The 15812-nt window shown below is 51.5% G+C and overlaps 7 protein-coding genes across 7 annotated transcripts; 4 read left to right on the plus strand and 3 right to left on the minus strand.

The window, feature by feature from the left end:
• Positions 1-1528: 1528 nt before the first annotated feature.
• On the plus strand, positions 1529-3640 carry BO79DRAFT_261962 (uncharacterized protein). The gene is made up of 5 exons (XM_025686542.1): positions 1529-1681; positions 1740-1766; positions 1844-1879; positions 2060-2144; positions 2525-3640. The coding sequence occupies exons 1-5, from the start codon at positions 1571-1573 to the stop codon at positions 3436-3438; spliced, it is 1173 nt and encodes a 390-aa protein (XP_025545539.1). The 5' UTR covers positions 1529-1570; the 3' UTR covers positions 3439-3640.
• An 835-nt stretch (positions 3641-4475) lies between these two features.
• On the plus strand, positions 4476-6033 carry BO79DRAFT_134923 (cardiolipin synthase; the record flags this gene model as incomplete). The annotated part of the gene is made up of 5 exons (XM_025678039.1): positions 4476-4651; positions 4705-4818; positions 4923-5227; positions 5293-5557; positions 5904-6033. 5 exons carry the CDS (start codon positions 4476-4478, stop codon positions 6031-6033), a joined length of 990 nt encoding a protein of 329 aa, XP_025545540.1.
• A 647-nt stretch (positions 6034-6680) lies between these two features.
• On the minus strand, positions 6681-9165 carry BO79DRAFT_283943 (tRNA modification protein MTO1). The gene is made up of 2 exons (XM_025688196.1): positions 8971-9165; positions 6681-8900 (listed from the first exon to the last, which is right to left on the minus strand). Exons 1-2 carry the CDS (start codon positions 9084-9086, stop codon positions 6932-6934), a joined length of 2085 nt encoding a protein of 694 aa, XP_025545541.1. The 5' UTR covers positions 9087-9165; the 3' UTR covers positions 6681-6931.
• A 285-nt stretch (positions 9166-9450) lies between these two features.
• BO79DRAFT_185509 (acireductone dioxygenase (Ni2+-requiring)) lies at positions 9451-10326 on the plus strand. The gene is made up of 3 exons (XM_025680404.1): positions 9451-9562; positions 9680-10051; positions 10115-10326. The coding sequence occupies exons 1-3, from the start codon at positions 9533-9535 to the stop codon at positions 10247-10249; spliced, it is 537 nt and encodes a 178-aa protein (XP_025545542.1). The 5' UTR covers positions 9451-9532; the 3' UTR covers positions 10250-10326.
• Positions 10327-10374: 48 nt separating this feature from the next.
• On the minus strand, positions 10375-12134 carry mmm1 (ERMES complex subunit MMM1). Its single transcript, XM_025680405.1, has 3 exons — positions 12047-12134; positions 11955-11985; positions 10375-11891 (listed from the first exon to the last, which is right to left on the minus strand). Exons 1-3 carry the CDS (start codon positions 12060-12062, stop codon positions 10487-10489), a joined length of 1452 nt encoding a protein of 483 aa, XP_025545543.1. The 5' UTR covers positions 12063-12134; the 3' UTR covers positions 10375-10486.
• Positions 12135-12247: 113 nt separating this feature from the next.
• On the plus strand, positions 12248-13463 carry BO79DRAFT_234345 (DUF1183 domain protein). The gene has a single exon (XM_025684364.1). It carries the CDS (start codon positions 12532-12534, stop codon positions 13447-13449), a length of 918 nt encoding a protein of 305 aa, XP_025545544.1. The 5' UTR covers positions 12248-12531; the 3' UTR covers positions 13450-13463.
• Positions 13445-15701, minus strand: BO79DRAFT_163756 (transcription factor TFIIIB subunit BDP1). Its single transcript, XM_025679155.1, has 2 exons — positions 15574-15701; positions 13445-15495 (listed from the first exon to the last, which is right to left on the minus strand). The coding sequence occupies exons 1-2, from the start codon at positions 15599-15601 to the stop codon at positions 13772-13774; spliced, it is 1752 nt and encodes a 583-aa protein (XP_025545545.1). The 5' UTR covers positions 15602-15701; the 3' UTR covers positions 13445-13771.
• Between the last annotated feature and the right edge of the window lie 111 nt (positions 15702-15812).

Below are 15812 nucleotides of genomic sequence, written 5' to 3' on the forward strand. Positions count from 1 at the left end.
TTTCATTGGTTGGTGTACCGTATGCCATGTGCTGGTTTGCTTGTGGCGGGTTTGCTACGTCAATGATAGTGCTGGTGGTTGTAATTAGAGGCAATAGTCCAGAGCCTACGCAGAGGTCTGGTGAATGGAAGAAAATGTTTAGACTGATAGACTACATTTTTGTGAGACGTTGGGCATTTCTATCTCTCTAAAAGTACGGTTTCAGCTTTGTAGACCGGCGTGTGAATTGTGGCTTGGTTTGTGGCTTCTGTTGTGCTATTGTGGTTGTTGGAATATAGGGGCTTGTGGTTTTGTGTCATGGTGATAAGTGATCAGTCTCAATGCGCTCTTGCTAGGGGAGAGGACTGAGTCGATATTTGTGATGAGGGGGTATTTTGTGTAACGTGCTGTTTGAGATGTATATACTCGTCCGCTATTGATGATCTTTAGTGGGATGCGGCGTGGAGGTTGATATTGGAGCTTGATAGGGATTTGTTTTATGGGCCTTTTGATAGTAGCAGCAAGTAGTGAGCTGTTTTAGGATACATAGCCTATATATTTTACAGTGGGAGTACTTTATATATGTGGCTAGAAGAATCAGGAGAAGGTTGGTTTTGATAGAAGTGAGAATAGGCTATAGGTTACAGCTTGGTTTGACCGGGTCGGCACATGGTATGATATCAAGCTAGATCAAGCATCTTGAAGTCATATCAATGATCGGTTGTCGGAAATAGGAGTCATTTGTTTGCGGATTACCCGGCATGGAAGCACTGGAACAGCCCCGGCATATAAAGCTCCTTGTGATACAGTAACTGAGTCATTTGGATATTTCAACCGAATAAAAGTCCGATTGTTGTCAATCTCTTGAGTGAAGGCAGAGCTATGCACTTGTCTAGCCAGATCTGTCTCAGTGGTGACCAGCATGCGACAAGATTCTGAATAGCCCAGAGCCCAGCATATATCCCCGCCTCTCCTTGTATCCTAGGCCTCCATTAATAGCCCTAAACCAGATAGACACTGCGAGGATGTAGCTGACACTGGCACTATCAAGAACACGCTTGTGTTTGAACCAATATTGAATGGCTAAAAATGGGGCTATATCGCAGTTCGTCACTTCCGCGGTGTGGGTGAAAACGATTGACGGCTATCAATGTTTGACTGGGCAGATACCTTTTGTATGCGAAAGGATCGGATCACGTCTGGAGTTGGAACTCAAGATTAGCATTCTGAAGTGTTGAAAGCAACCGTTGGGTTAGCGAACAGGCTCAGATAGTTGCAAAACTTCCTGTGGCTGCAGGGTACATAGCTCTCAGGATATAGGGATTGACCTCACTTCACTAGGCAGACTCTTATTCCAGTTATAGGGGGCCCCATGCAAATTATGAATAGTACTGAGCAAGCGAAGTCATCGACAGATTCTATTGCTCAGTTGAATTCATTTTCTTTCACTCTGTAGAGGCCTCTTTTGTTATCGGATACGGTCATCTGAGGCTTGCTTTTATAGGATGGGTATCGGCTTGCGGACTTCAATCGTTTCATTAGTCGTCGGGATGGTGAGCCACCGGTGAATCTCCGCATAGACATATTATGGATGCTTCTCGAGGCTGACAGAGAGAAGTGTGACACAGACTCCTATCGACCCGACTCGCGTAAGACAAGGTGCCATCATGGAAATCCAACGGTCCCTTCAGTGGTGCAAGGGGTAATGAGATATTGATATCGGCATCTATATGGAGGCTGGGTAAATATAAATCTTATAGCAAAAGTCATTAGTGAAGAATACTGGTGTGCTTGTCAAGATACCTGATCCTCAGTGAAAAGGGTGAAGTCTGAGAGTGACAGCGAAGGAAGTTCGACTAGTTAGCGGGTGACATCCCGATCCCGCTCCTCTCCCCTTCTCGTCTTCGCATTCGTCCAACAGCCTGCTTTAGGTCCAGAAGCTCCGGGAATAGCAAGGCTAAAACTTTGCTATCAAATCAATGTCTCTGAATAACATGGCTGCTCTGACTTGGTCCACCAAATATGGATCTCAATGTGCTAGACTACCGCAACAAGGGCCACATACTAGTATGCACTCTAGACTTGCTGGCTGAGGGGACTCGCATCAACCCTCGGTGCTCTTGGTCTACAAAGCCCTACAGAGGATGCAGACTCTGGGATTACCAGTAGGTATGTTGAGCTTTTGCCAGGTAGTCGAGTTGATAACCTTGATTATCAAGTGGGGTTTCCAGCTGTGCAAGCACCATCAGGGGCATTTCGTGACACCTCGCTCATCAGCCACTGTCGCCTCCTCACCATTTGTTCCCCCTCGCTCTGCTCCTTGGCTCACTCAATTCATTTATAATTCAGCATATATAGCACGTCTTTGATCACCAATTTTACAACAGGCACCACGTTCTTGCTATAGGAGGTTCCCATACGGGCTGCACCAAAGCTTGTACGGTCTATGAGCATCTGCCGTCCACCCGTCGCGCGTATTGATTTTATTACAAGCCCTCTTTTATATACGAACCACTGCTAAGCGTGAAGTTTATCATGTATCCAGCATACGCTGCTCTCATGATCGCCTTTCCCATACTGGCAACGTCAGCCACCAAGCTGACGACGACAACAGTGGCCACAACAGCACCTCCTACAGCATATGTTCAAGTTTTTGAGGCAAATGCCGTGTTTTACAGCAGTATATTCAGTTTTCTGGCTGGAAGCATCGTGGATGTGGATACTGTGATGGACCGGACTACCATCGGGACCAACTGTATCCATAGCCTGGTCGTTAACTGCTCGTTGGAGACTGTCAGTTTTCCACCTACATTTACCATGGGGCCTTCAACGTACATACACAGCTCGAGCGGCTCAGAACAAAACTCTCTGCAGTACACTAGCAATGTCGACTCAAGGGCCTGCAGGATCTTTTCTTCAACTCAAAGCGCATACTGCGAGATTTTTGCGAGCTACTGGTATTCTGACGCCCAGACGAGCACGTCCAAGCATACAAAACGTCATACGACGTTGAAGTCTTCAGAAATCAATTACCACAATCTATTAATTACGGCAGGCATTGAGAAGCTCCCAACAGCAGTGACGACGTCGCAGACCCAGAAAAGGACTGCCACCGTCCCCACGGCTACTGCTTTGGCCTCTACCACGGCCGCTGCCTCTTCTCCTAGCCCAAATTCCCAATCCCATCCCTCAAAAGCGTGGGTTGCAGGACCGGTTGTGGGAGCCGTGGTCGGGTGCGGCCTGATAGCAGCTGTGTTATACTGGTGTCTCAGGCGAAAGAGACAGAAAGTGCCATCGGCTGATTCTGGGCCAATAATCCAGGATCCTTCAGAAGAAATCAGGGGACTCGGCAGCCCTATTAAGTCTGCATACAAAGCGTGTATGCCAGCAGAAACTCAAGGAACCCCTGTATCCGAACTTCCAGCGGATGAGCCTTCATGCGTTCAACATACTATCTAGTCTTTCTCGGGGTCTTTGAGAACAGCAATGGACAAAGCGTGAATATTGCAGTGGGCGAGATTCGTGCTCGAGCAGTTCTGTTAGTCCAAAGTTATGCCGAGCCTGTTAGTGTGGTCCCGGTATCAGTAAGAACTGTGGAGAATATGCATTATCACTGACAATGGTGTGGGTCTTTTCCTATATCTAACAATCTTAAATTGAGACGCTTAGGTGCCAAATCCCACCCGGAAATATTCACCGTATGATATTGTACAAATAATAGCTGAGCGAGTTGAGCAACCCATACACAACAAGCACTTACACATATTTACCTTCCTGTATTTGTCTCTATATGAGTACTGCCATTCAACCATGCTATCAAGGACTATTTCTCTCATAGCAACTCTAGTCTGCCATGTCTATATAAAGTCACATGACCTCGGAGGAACCAAAACTCCGTCGGCATTTTCTCCCATCGCGAGTCTCGACCGAGGTCTATACTCTCCTTCTCGTCCCCCTTTCGCTTCCTGTCGAACGTCCGGTCCTTCTCGCGCTTCATTGTCTCGAGTCATCATCATCCGGCGTCGTGGATGGCCATTACTCCGCCAGTTGGATTGATCGCCGCCTGACCCGAGACTCACGTGCCCAGGAGTCTCGCGGAAGCCGGATAATCTCGCCGTTCAGACAGTAGTATACTTCGTTCATTCCAGTCTTGAGAAGCCTCGGATCCTTGGTTACAAGCGACACCATTGAGTGTTGGTTGCAGGGTTTGTTCTTTCGTTTCCACGATCTCGCCTTCTTTCCTTTCGGCTACTTTTCTCCTGCGTCACGTGGTCATATGGTCAGAACGTTTAATATTGTTCTATGACATGACTACTTTTGTTATCGGCTAGTACTCTGCACCAATTGAATTACATCGGCTGGCTCTATTTCACCTACTGGGCTTCTGGAAAGCATTGTCTGTTGGGAACCATTCAACAAATATTCGCTATCTCTGAGCGATACCGCGCGAGCATCATCCGGATCTTTTCATCATCTACCGACTCACCAGCTTCATCATGACAGCGATTGCAATGTTGCCAATGCCTTTACGTGCATCCAGGCAATGCGCTCGGCTATTCACCACCCCGCTGGTGAACACTTCCCTCTCCCAGCGAGGATGGCAGATGTCGGTAACAGAAGCACGCAGCTTCTCGGCGATTACTCTGGGTAGTCGCTCAAGGATTCAGGCAAAGTACGAATTAGCTGGATGTGGCCATTGGGATAAATCGCTAAATCAAGGTTCAGCACACCACGAAAGAAGACCAGCCTTTTTTGCGCTATAGACTCGCAATTGGCACGAAGTGTTGGCCAACAAAAGCGATACTCTGCACAAAAGCCAACGGATCCAGACTCTTCAAGGTGAGCACTCACCATTACGCCTGTCAGACGTTCAGGGTTATCGAGGGCTGCGCTCTGTTATCAGCCCCTCCCGAGTCCTAACCGTGACATATCTCTCGAAACAGCCTCAAGAAGTCGCCAATTCTCGCCAAGCTGCCTCGGACTCATGAAAATATCTACACCGTCCCCAACATTCTCACGTTCACCCGTCTACTTGCGGCGCCTATGGTAGGCTACTTTCTCGTCCATGACCACCACGTAGCCGCACTCAGTCTGTTCGCATACGCCGGTATCACAGATCTTGTGGACGGCTACATCGCACGGCGGTGGAATTTGCAGACCGTTGTTGGAACGATCATCGACCCGATGGCTGACAAGCTGCTCATGACCATCGGAGTCACCTGCCTGGCCGTGAACGGGTCCATCCCAGGTACGTTGTGTCCCCAAGGCATAAACCAACGACGAACCTTCGGCTCAATTGGCTAACAAACCCAGTCTGGCTCGCTGTAATCATCCTGGGACGGGATGTCGGACTAGCCATTTCTGCAATCTACTACCGATGGATATCCCTGCCACCGCCCAAGACCATGGCCCGGTACTGGGATTTCTCGCTCCCCTCGGCCGAAGTGAAGCCCACTACGGTGTCCAAGATCAATACGGCCCTGCAGCTGCTCCTAGTGGGTAGTGCGATTGCGCTTCCTGTACTTCCCGAGACGGTCATCGACGCCTGGAGCCTGAGGGAAGCAATGACCGGATTCCAGTAAGTGGCCCTTTTATGCCCCAGTTATCATTGTTACCCTTGCCCCGTCACTGTTGTAAAAGTGTGTGCGCGTAAAGCGAGAAGAGGCCTATGTAAACCCGTTCTGGTGTATGTTCGGTACATACGACCACAGGGTGTGGAAAACAGGGCTTCCCGTCCGCTCAGCCGTACTTAAGCCACACGCCGGGAGGTTAGTAGTTGGGTGGGTGACCACCAGCGAATCCCTTCTGTTGTATGTTTTTATTTTTCTCCCTTTCTTTTTTTTCTTTTCACTTGTTATTTTGCTTCTGTCTTTTCCTGTTGCACTATTGCAGAGGAATATCCTGATACTAACATTGGTTAAAAGATACCTCGTCGCTGCAACCACCCTCTGGTCCGGCCTGAGCTACGTCTTTTCCAGGGACGCGGTCAAAATTCTCTCTAAGGAAGAAGTCCAGAAGCGTATTGCCCGCGCCGCGGCGGGTAAGAAGCCTTGATCAACCTCCAAGCCCCATAGTTGTCGCATCATAGATGAAGTCTGTGTGAAGGTGTATGTATGCATGTATGTATATATAAATAGAGCATTGTTGTTTTCGGGTGATTTTGCACCGTATAATTAGTTGTGGGATCCGATACTAGATGTTCAACTTCATCGGTCGCTAGTGTTGCTGATATAACATATATATATCATCCGATGATGGTAGTAGTATCTGACCTGAAACACCCTCTCTACTGCTACTACTATTGTACGTCACAATTATCATCTCAGTATCAATGGAAAAGTCACCCACCAAGCAGTTCACATATATCAGAAAGACCCAAATGGTGTGCGGAGAACTTATGAAAGTTATCTACAGTCGTAAATAGTTACCAACAGTCGTAATTAGTAGAAGATAGTCAAGTAGTTAAAAGTCTACACTAGTTACTAAGCCTATATAAGCTGTTAAATGTTAGATAAATCCTATATGTGAGTTGCTCTACCGGTATACATTGTACAGAATAGTACTCGTTTCAATCTCCACAGGCCTGAATCCAAGTCTAGAATGTCCTGTCTCACCACCAGCCATATGATTCTACCGGTCGCCTACTCCATAGCAGATAACCAAGAAGAGAGATGAATTGGTATATGCATGTATCCGAGACCCACAAGTCAAAAATATAGTACACAAAGGCCTCGAAAAGAAAAGATGAAAGGTATAATGATAATAATATACATAAGAGGGCCCTAAACCAAACCATCTTTCGATTTTAACACAACCCTCGAAATGACACCGATACGCCTCGCCTAGTCCAGTCGATTTAATTCGCCTGTCGCTGTGATATGCAATAATGTAGTATAGTCGTCGTTCAACACCATTTCCCAATAAACACGTCATCAATGATGGCACCACCAACTTAAGGCGCCTGGCTGATAACATCATCAGGGGTCTCCTCAAGCCCCTCCGATGCGGGAGCAGTCCTATCCCGACTGGTCCTGTGCACGTGCATAAGCACCCTCAGGACACCGGATGGAGTAACACCTTCAATGCGTCTCGCCATGCCGATACTGACGGGACGGACGCGCTCCAGGGCCTGCTTTTCCTCGATGCTGATGCCTTTCACAGTAGCATAATCCAGGTCCGCAGGGATAGACAAGTTCTCGTCGCGGAGGGATTTCTTGGCTGCGTTTTCCTGGCGAATCACGAAGGGAGCGTAACGGCCTTCGATGGAGACGCGATTGCGGATCTCCGGGGGGAAGGAAGAGGCGGAGTAGACGGTGCCGGTGGGGGATTCGATGTGCGGGATGAGAGAGTTGATGTCGCTTTCGCTAAGACACAGGAGGTCGAGGGCGGAGCGTTGAGAGGGATCGATGCGGGCTTTGAAGCCCTTGCGCGCCCAGGCGTAGGAGGACATTTTGGTGTTCTCGAGGAGGGATTGGAGCTCGTTAATTTGCGCTTCTGTTTCCGTGAAGTGGCGCCAGCGCTTGTCGGAGACGATTCCGGCCTCGCGGGCCATCCGGGTGAGACGGAGGTCGGCGTTGTCGGAGCGAGTGGTGATGCGGTATTCGCTTCGCGTCGTGAACATGCGGTAGGGTTCGGAGACGCCCTTCGTGATCAGGTCGTCGATCATGATGCCGATGAATGCGTCGGACCGGCGGAGAGTGAGCGGTTCCCGACCTTGAGCGGATAATCCAGCGTTGGTTCCGGCGATGATACCCTGTCCGGCGGCTTCTTCGTAGCCGGTGGTACCGTTGATCTGGCCAGCGAGATAGAGACCGCTGATGAGTTTCGTTTCGAGCGTGGGGCGGAGATTGCGCGGGTCAATGTAGTCGTACTCGACTCCGTAGCCGGGTTGAAGCATGGTCACGTTCTCGAGACCGTGAACCTTTCGCAGCATGGCGTACTGGGCGTCGGCAGGGATAGTCATGGAGATACCATTGGGGTAGATGACGTCGTTTGGCGCGAATCCCTCTGGCTCGAGCCAGATCAGATGGCGCTTCTTATCGGTGAAGCGGATGATCTTGGACTCGAGTGAAGGACAATATCTGGGTCCCCTAACGGTCTCGCGGATGTGAATGGTCTTGTCCAGGTTCGCCCGGACAATGTCGTGAACGTCGTCATTAGTGTAAGTCATCCAGCAAGTAAGCTGGGCTTCGTCGTCGACTTGAACCCTGCCATTGAGATAAGAAAACGGACTCGGAGGGTGATCACCCTCCTGGACTTCTAACGGTGCAAAGTTGATCGTCTTCCTATCCAACCGCGGAGGTGTCCCCGTCTTCAAACGACCCAGCGTGAACCCAGCATCCCGCAAAGACCTGCTAAGTCCGAACGTAGCAGCTTCACCCATCCGACCAGACGGGTACGCTTCAAGCCCAATATGAATCTCTCCACCCAAGAACGTTCCCGTCGTGATAACCACCTTGCCAGTGGGTATAACCTCGCCAGACTCCAGCCTGACACCAACAATCTTGCCCTGCGCTCCGGGAGTATGCTCGACCCCATCCTTCGACACCACAATATCCGCAACCTTACCCTCCACAATACTCAATCCTTCCGTTCCCTGCAGCTCCTCCTGCATGTACTTCTTATACAAATCGCGATCGATCTGAGCACGGGGACCCCAAACCGCCGGGCCCTTGGATCGGTTCAGCGTGCGAAACATAATACCGGCCTTATCGATGATTCGTCCCGCGACACCATCCATCGCATCAACTTCCCGAATCATAGTACCCTTTCCGATTCCACCGAAACTGGGATTACATGAGCAGACACCGATGTTGGATAGCGAGGGCGTGATTAATGCGGTTCGGGCGCCTGAACGAGCAGCCGCGGCGCAGGCTTCGGAGCCTGCATGACCTCCTCCAATGACCACCACATCGTATGCTCTATAAGAAAGCTAGGATTAGCATCAAACCACTGCATACACCCCCGTATAGGATAGAGAAAAAAACATACCGCGTCCCATCCGACACCGTCGCCAACCCACGTCTCCTACCCAGCACATTCAACTGGGATGATCTCGGCTCCAACCCCCAACGAAGAAGGGCAACGGAGCGAGCCCGAAAAGCCATTTGCGAACGGGATGGCCTAGAGCGTCAAGGGATGGAGGAGGTGTGGAAAGGGGAGAAGCTAAGAAACTTGATGCTTCCGCAACCGGAATCTCACTCACTACTAAACTAATCCCATAGATTTAATTAACCCTTTTTTTGCCCCGGAAAAAAGAACTCATATCCGCATCACGTGCGCGACAAGCCAAGGCCAAAAAGCTTAAATCCGAGCTCAAACTCCGAAAGGCGGTGAGATGATGTGCTTTGCTGACGTAATGACGAAATGAGCCGAAGTTTTGCATTACAGCCAATCACACGTGGGGCTTATTTCACGGCGCCCCGCGGCGGGCTTTATTGGCTTTGGGGTGGACTTATATTCGCCGTTGATCCTCGTTCCTGGTTGTTCGTTCTTGTTTTTGTCGAACTTGTGGATTCTGTGTGCATTTGTATCTTATTAGAATTCGTTGAAAATGAAGGCTTACTGGTACGATAACAAGCCGGTGAGTTCGTCCTGTCTATATATCCCGCCTTGCACTCCTCCCCACCTCGCATGGTTTCGTCACTTACCCCTCCATTGGCTACCACTATGGCACCGACTGACATTTCATGATTATCAGGGCGACCAGCGCGAACCCCATGACGACGGTCGTCCCGTCGACGAAGCCTACCTCGCGTCCCTGGGTGTTTTCTACAAGTACTGCCCGAAAATTGAGGACGTCGATGCCCTGGCCGCCGAGCGCGGATACAAGAACCGCGATGAGGTCACCGTGTCCCCCAAGACCATGGGCGATGTGTACGAGGAGAAGGTGAAGATGTTCTTCCATGAGCATCTCCACGAGGACGAGGAAATCCGCTATATCCGGGACGGTGAGGGATACTTTGACGTCCGTGGCAAGGAGGATGAGTGGGTCCGCATCAAGTTGGTGAAGGATGATTTGATCATCCTCCCCGCGGGTATCTATCATCGCTTTACGACGGACGAGAAGAACGTAAGTTTTGACGTTTGAATTTGTGCAGAGGAATGGGGTACTAATGGGCCTGTCTGTGTTTAGTACGTCAAGGCTATGCGTCTCTTCCAGGAGGAACCCAAGTGGACTCCCTTGAACCGCAGCAACGATCTCGATGAGAACCCGCACCGTGTGTCGTACCTCGGTAGTCTGGGCAAGGCTGCTGTTGCTGCTGTTTAAAATGAGTTTGGGGGTGGCAATGTGTAAAGCTTGATGTGACGACTATGTTATATACCATGGCAATGAAATTTTATGACATTTATTACCTGTTCGTGGATAGACTTTGTGTTTGTGTTGTGCACATGGTGATGTTCAATTCCCCTATTTACCTAACTCCGTTCGTTATGTAGGTCGGATGCTTTTTCTTCAAAACTCGTAGTCATCTATGATACACGTAGCCAAAGAAAGGTAGCTTGCTCAGCGAGCAGCCGCGCCGGACAAAGAGCCAGGCATCTGGAATTGTTCGCTGAGCGCTCCCGAGCTCTCCTCTCGGACCAAGCTGGGACTGCGCAGGTCCCCTGTCTCGACGTTGTAGCTGCTCGTTCGCGAGACGCTGTCGAACTGGGGCCGTGAGGCAAGTCCACCCCGGAACCGTAGGCCCTCGGGTTCTCGATCCCCCAGATGGTGATCTCCAAGATCAGCCGACATGGCACTCCGAGATGCTGCGTTCGAGCCGGTTTCTGAGTCGTCACCGGTGCGGACACCGGTCCGACCCATGCGCGGCCATAGGTCGGGCAGCCCGACTACTTGCACTCGGGGCTCGACCACTCGCTCCTCGAACCACGCGTGCACACGGGCTTCCACGAGCTGAGCTACCTTTGGCACATCTTGGAGCCTGCTCCGGGAGCCGATGAGGGATCGAACGGAGAGGTCTAGCCGGTAATCCGGAAGGAAAGAGAATGCAACATTGCTCTTCGGGCTTGACTTTGGTGGAAGTCCATCAGCTTCCTCGTCAGCCGCTTGTGCGTTGGCGTCTCCGGTTGCCTTGCCGCGCGAGTTCCCATCAGCGGTGGGAGGGGATGGGGATGGAGAGGGAGTGTGGAGGGGAGGGGTGGACGCGGGAACAAGAGAGATACATAATGTGCCCGAAAACCGGACGACAGAAACCGAGAGTGCCACAGGAAGTATAGCAGAGCATGGCTTAGGATAGTTAAGCAGCAAGGAAGTTTCGATGGCGATTGACAAGTTGTCGTCGCTCAAGTCGACGTCCATCAAGGCTTGGAGTCTCCCGCCATCGGAATTGGGGTCATCTACAGCAATGATACGGCAGTTGCTAAAGATGGGGAATTCTTCACCAAGCGAGATATCCGTGACGTTGATTTTGTCAATGAAAGAGGGCTTTTTCTCGGGATTGTTGAGGGCCGCATTGAGCGAGCTGAGGATGGACGACGTCGGAGAGTCCTTCAACGAGTACGCTGTTTGTCTGTATTGAGCAATAGTCTGGGCAATCAACACATTGAACCAGTCCAGAGACTCTGGCTGGTGTGACGAATGATGGATCTTATGCCTGCCATGTTTCGGGGGATTTGTAGGAATGGCGCTGTAGTAGGTTTTGCGGAGGATAGAGCGGGTATTCGTCGAGGAGGAAGGCACCGGACGGAGAACGTTCGAATTCGACGGCTTCTCCCTCAATGACCGGTTATTGGTCTCGTTAGGGTTGATTGTATAGATGGAATTGGAACGCCGATGAGTAGAGGCTCGATGTGAAAGGCCGCGTGAGGGCGGCGGAGGAGCTTCGCCGAAAATGAAGAACTTGATGAAGGCTCCGATCAACAGCACCACGGACAGCTGCCCAAGCAAAAATCCCTGCGTGAAAGATAGGCTAGACTAGTTCGTTAGCCCTCTATGGGAACAACCAAGGGGGATCAGGCCATTAGTGACATACGAGGATTGAGCCGGAACGGGCACCGTTTCACCTGGTTCGTCAGTTAGCTTCAGGCAGTCCTTAGCAGAGAGGGGGAAATGATTCGATCGCACTTTGTTGGAAAGACATTGTCCGCCACTATAGACCTCAACTTCTGCCCATCGCCCATGACCACCACAGCCGCGGGATTATATAGAAGGGGCTGGATGGCAGTGTCTTGGAGAAATGACGAAAGAAGCGGAAAATGGCGAAGGTCGAGGTTTCCGCTGCGGTGACGCTAAGCGGTGATCGATCCCTCCTCCACCGCGGGTCCAACACAATCCAGATCGGATGCAAGAACCGCCCCTCAAGCTGGTTGTCTGGGGAGGACACGTTGAAACACTTGCACGTTCCGGAATCCCATATTTGATCTGGAACTAACTACCGAGGGAAATCTGATCCAGCTCACAAACCACCATATTGTACTGATACCACATCGCCTTAACCATTGCTTGTATGCCATCTATCTAGACGCCGCATCCATCGTCGGCAGCATGCTCATGCTCACTCTCCACTGACACACACACCAAAGCTACCCATTCACAAGACACCTCCCACAATGTACAATCTACTCATCCAACAGCTCCTCCTCTCCCTCCTCCTCTTCCCACACACCGCTCTCTCCGACCGACCCCCAGGCAAAGACGCCATCCTCCTCTCGCGCGTCCGGTCACTCACCCTCCGCGGAAACCGTCTCACCACCTCCAGACGAGTATCTCCAATCCCGCAGCTAAAATGCACCGGCCCATCCAAGCGCATCTGCAATATGTACGAGATCGACACGATGCGATGCACAAACGAAGGCTACGACTACCACGAAGAAGACGTCCAATGGACCTGCACTGCGTCGCTCCCACAGGAATTCAAGCTCGGAGCTACAGACGTAATCTGTGAAGGATACCGGAATGCCGACGACAAGTGGATATTGAAAGGGAGCTGTGGAGTCGAGTATCGCCTACTGCTGACGGAAGCGGGGGAGGAGAAGTTTGGACACTTGCGCAATGAGAGATCGAGCTCTTCGAGTGATGAGCTTGGCCCCGTAGGCAAAGTGATCTTCTTTGGGTTTATGATCGCGGTTTTTGTGTTCATTCTGGCAGCATTCATCAACGAGTGCTGTGGGTCGGGGGCGAATCGGCCACAGCGACGACGCCGTGGTGGGGGAGGAGGTGGTGGTGGTTATGGGGATGATGGGCCTCCGCCTCCGTACTCAGCCTCGCCGCCCCCTTATACTCCTTCTTCGGACCCTAGCGAGCGTTGGAGACCTGGGTTTTGGACGGGTGCCATGGGTGGTGGGGCGGCTGGTTATGCGCTGGGAAGAAGAAGCGCTGGGAATCGGTCTAGTTCGTCATCTACTTGGACCCGGCCTTCCTCGTCCAGAAGATATGATGACCCTGGGGAGGGTAGCTCAGGATCGCGCACTCCGCAATTCTCCAGCAGCACCTCAAGTACCGGGTTTGGCTCAACACGCCGCAGGTAATAGCTAGAAGGAGCAGAGTGTGCTAGCTATAAGCCTTTGGTTCTTTTGATATTCTCGTTGTAATGGCCGACCACTAAGATACACGTAGGACCAAATCATCGGATAATTACCACTACTTCAGCCGACCACGGTGTAGTAAGCAAATAGAGTAAACAAACAGACATTCATCATCACCGGGGGGCAAAAGAAAGACGAACAGAAACCCAAGTAAACTCCTGCGCCAGGCAGTATAACTGGTCTGGTCTGCAACGCCAAGAAAACACCTGTATCCCCGCATGGTATTGAAATCGGCCGTTAAAATAAATTTATCGATCCTGTGTACTCAAGGTATATCATCAATGGTGCCCAAAACTTCTTCAGTGCCACCGGCCATGGCCTTCATGGCTTGTTTCCTGTTGTTCCGCTTCGCTTTGACAGGCATGTCGTTGGCTGGAGTGCCGTCGGCACCACCAGCCGCACCGTCAGGATTACGAAGCATCTCTTCCTGCGCTTCCTTCTCTTTAGCGTGCTGAGCCTCAATCCGCTTCCGCTCCTCGTCCAACTCTTGTTGAATCAACCTGGGGTCATCATAGACTGTGTTGGTCATCTCCGAGTAGGTACTGATGTCAATGGTCTCCCGCGGGCCCAACAGTGTTTCTTTAATCCGCTGGGGGTCACGACGTTCTTCGTTGTTGAACTTGAGCTTGATCTGGCGCCGGGAACGGCCCGGGAACAACTTGCTGATCATCATGAAATCCGTACCAAACATGCGCAAGCCCCGATAAAAAAGATCGGTCATCTCCTCGTCCCAGGATTCGGTCTTGGATCGTTTTCCGTATGTTGCCTGGTTGATTTTTCGAGTAAACGAGTTTTCGATAACATCCTCGAGGTCCCCAGCATTCCTCGCGGCGTCGGCATGGCGATCCACCTGCAATGAAGCAGTGTCGAGCACAATCTCTCCGTTAACAATCCTCATCACTGGTCCAGCTTGGGCCTTGTTGTCTGGGTTCTCATCCTGGTCGCCCGCGGGAGACGCGTCGTTCACATTCTCTTTCACCGGTGCCTCAGTATCGCCTTCCTGCTGGGCTTTTTGCTTACGCTCCTGCTCAGCCTGTTCCATGTTGCGCAGCTCAGTCTCACGCTTGGACATTTTACCCGTGCGCAAATCCTTGCACAGCTCCGACATCTTGACCATTGCGGGGGCGATCTCGACAGATTCGGCGCCTTCGGGGGTTGGCTCGCGCTTCTTGCGTGTTCGAGGCTTTCTTTCCTTCTTCTTTGTCGCATTTTCCCCATTGACATCCTTCACTGATTTCCGTCTAGTCCTCGTTGGCTTTCGACCTTGTTCGGCAACAGTAACCTGCGAGTCAGTTCTAGGGCGCGCATCTGTAGTCCCTTCGCTATCAGTGAGTGCCGCCTGCGTTGCTGGAGGGGTAACAAGTTGGGGGTTGGCGTCTATCGCAATTGATTCAGTGGTGCGCGTAGTCGTAGCAGGATGAGGAGGAGCAGCAGCAGCAGCAGCGGAAGGAGCGGAAACGGTGGAGACAGCATCGGTGGTGATGGCGATGGATTCTCCGGTGGTCTTGGGACGTTTGGATGGACGAATCACTGTCGCGTCATTATCGGGGCGGGATATCTGTGTCTCGGGAACAGCAGCCGCAGTATCGCACACAGTCGCCTGTGTCTGCTCAACTTGGGGTTCTGGCGCGGTAGGTGTAGGCGGGGTAGGTTGAGGAGGGGTTGAGATCTGTTCTATGGTTCCCGGGGAGACTGCAGACACCGAAGCCTTGCGCTTGGGACGGGGGATTGGAATGGCTGTCGCAGACTGAGGTACGACGACATTCTCCTTAGGAGAGACTGCTGGCTCCTCCGGGATTGAAGGTGCAGTAGGAACGGAGGCCTGAACAGCGAAGGCCGGTGGACCGGGTTCGGGAGTTGCTGTCTCTGTCGGCGGTTGGGGAGTCTGAGAGGCAGATGGCTGGGAGGCTACACTAGGTCTTCTGGGGGGAGCGGAGGCTGGAGGACGGCGAGCGGGCGCCTTGGGGGCAAACTTCTTGCCCGACTTATCTGTAGAGGAGGCATGATTAGCAGTTGAATGTATAGAAGGCGGGACGGGACACGGGAAGAGGGGACAAAGGAACGTACTAATGGCCGAACTGGAAAAGGACTTCATTCTGCATGCTGGTCATCGCTGAAGCGAAAGGTAAGGAAGGGATGAAATGAGCAAGGAGAGATAGTAGGGCGGGGGAACAATGATGATGAAGTGATGGTGGTTTAGTTGGTGGTGGTGGTAGTAGGTAGAAGAAGGGACCGAGAGAGAGAGTAATAAACCAGCAAAAAGTCTAGATTGGCGGGCGGAAAGAGCTGAACCTGAACCTGAACTC

Source organism: Aspergillus costaricaensis (assembly GCF_003184835.1).
Source record: "Aspergillus costaricaensis CBS 115574 unplaced genomic scaffold BO79scaffold_1, whole genome shotgun sequence".
NCBI classification, from domain to species: Eukaryota; Fungi; Ascomycota; class Eurotiomycetes; order Eurotiales; family Aspergillaceae; genus Aspergillus; species Aspergillus costaricensis.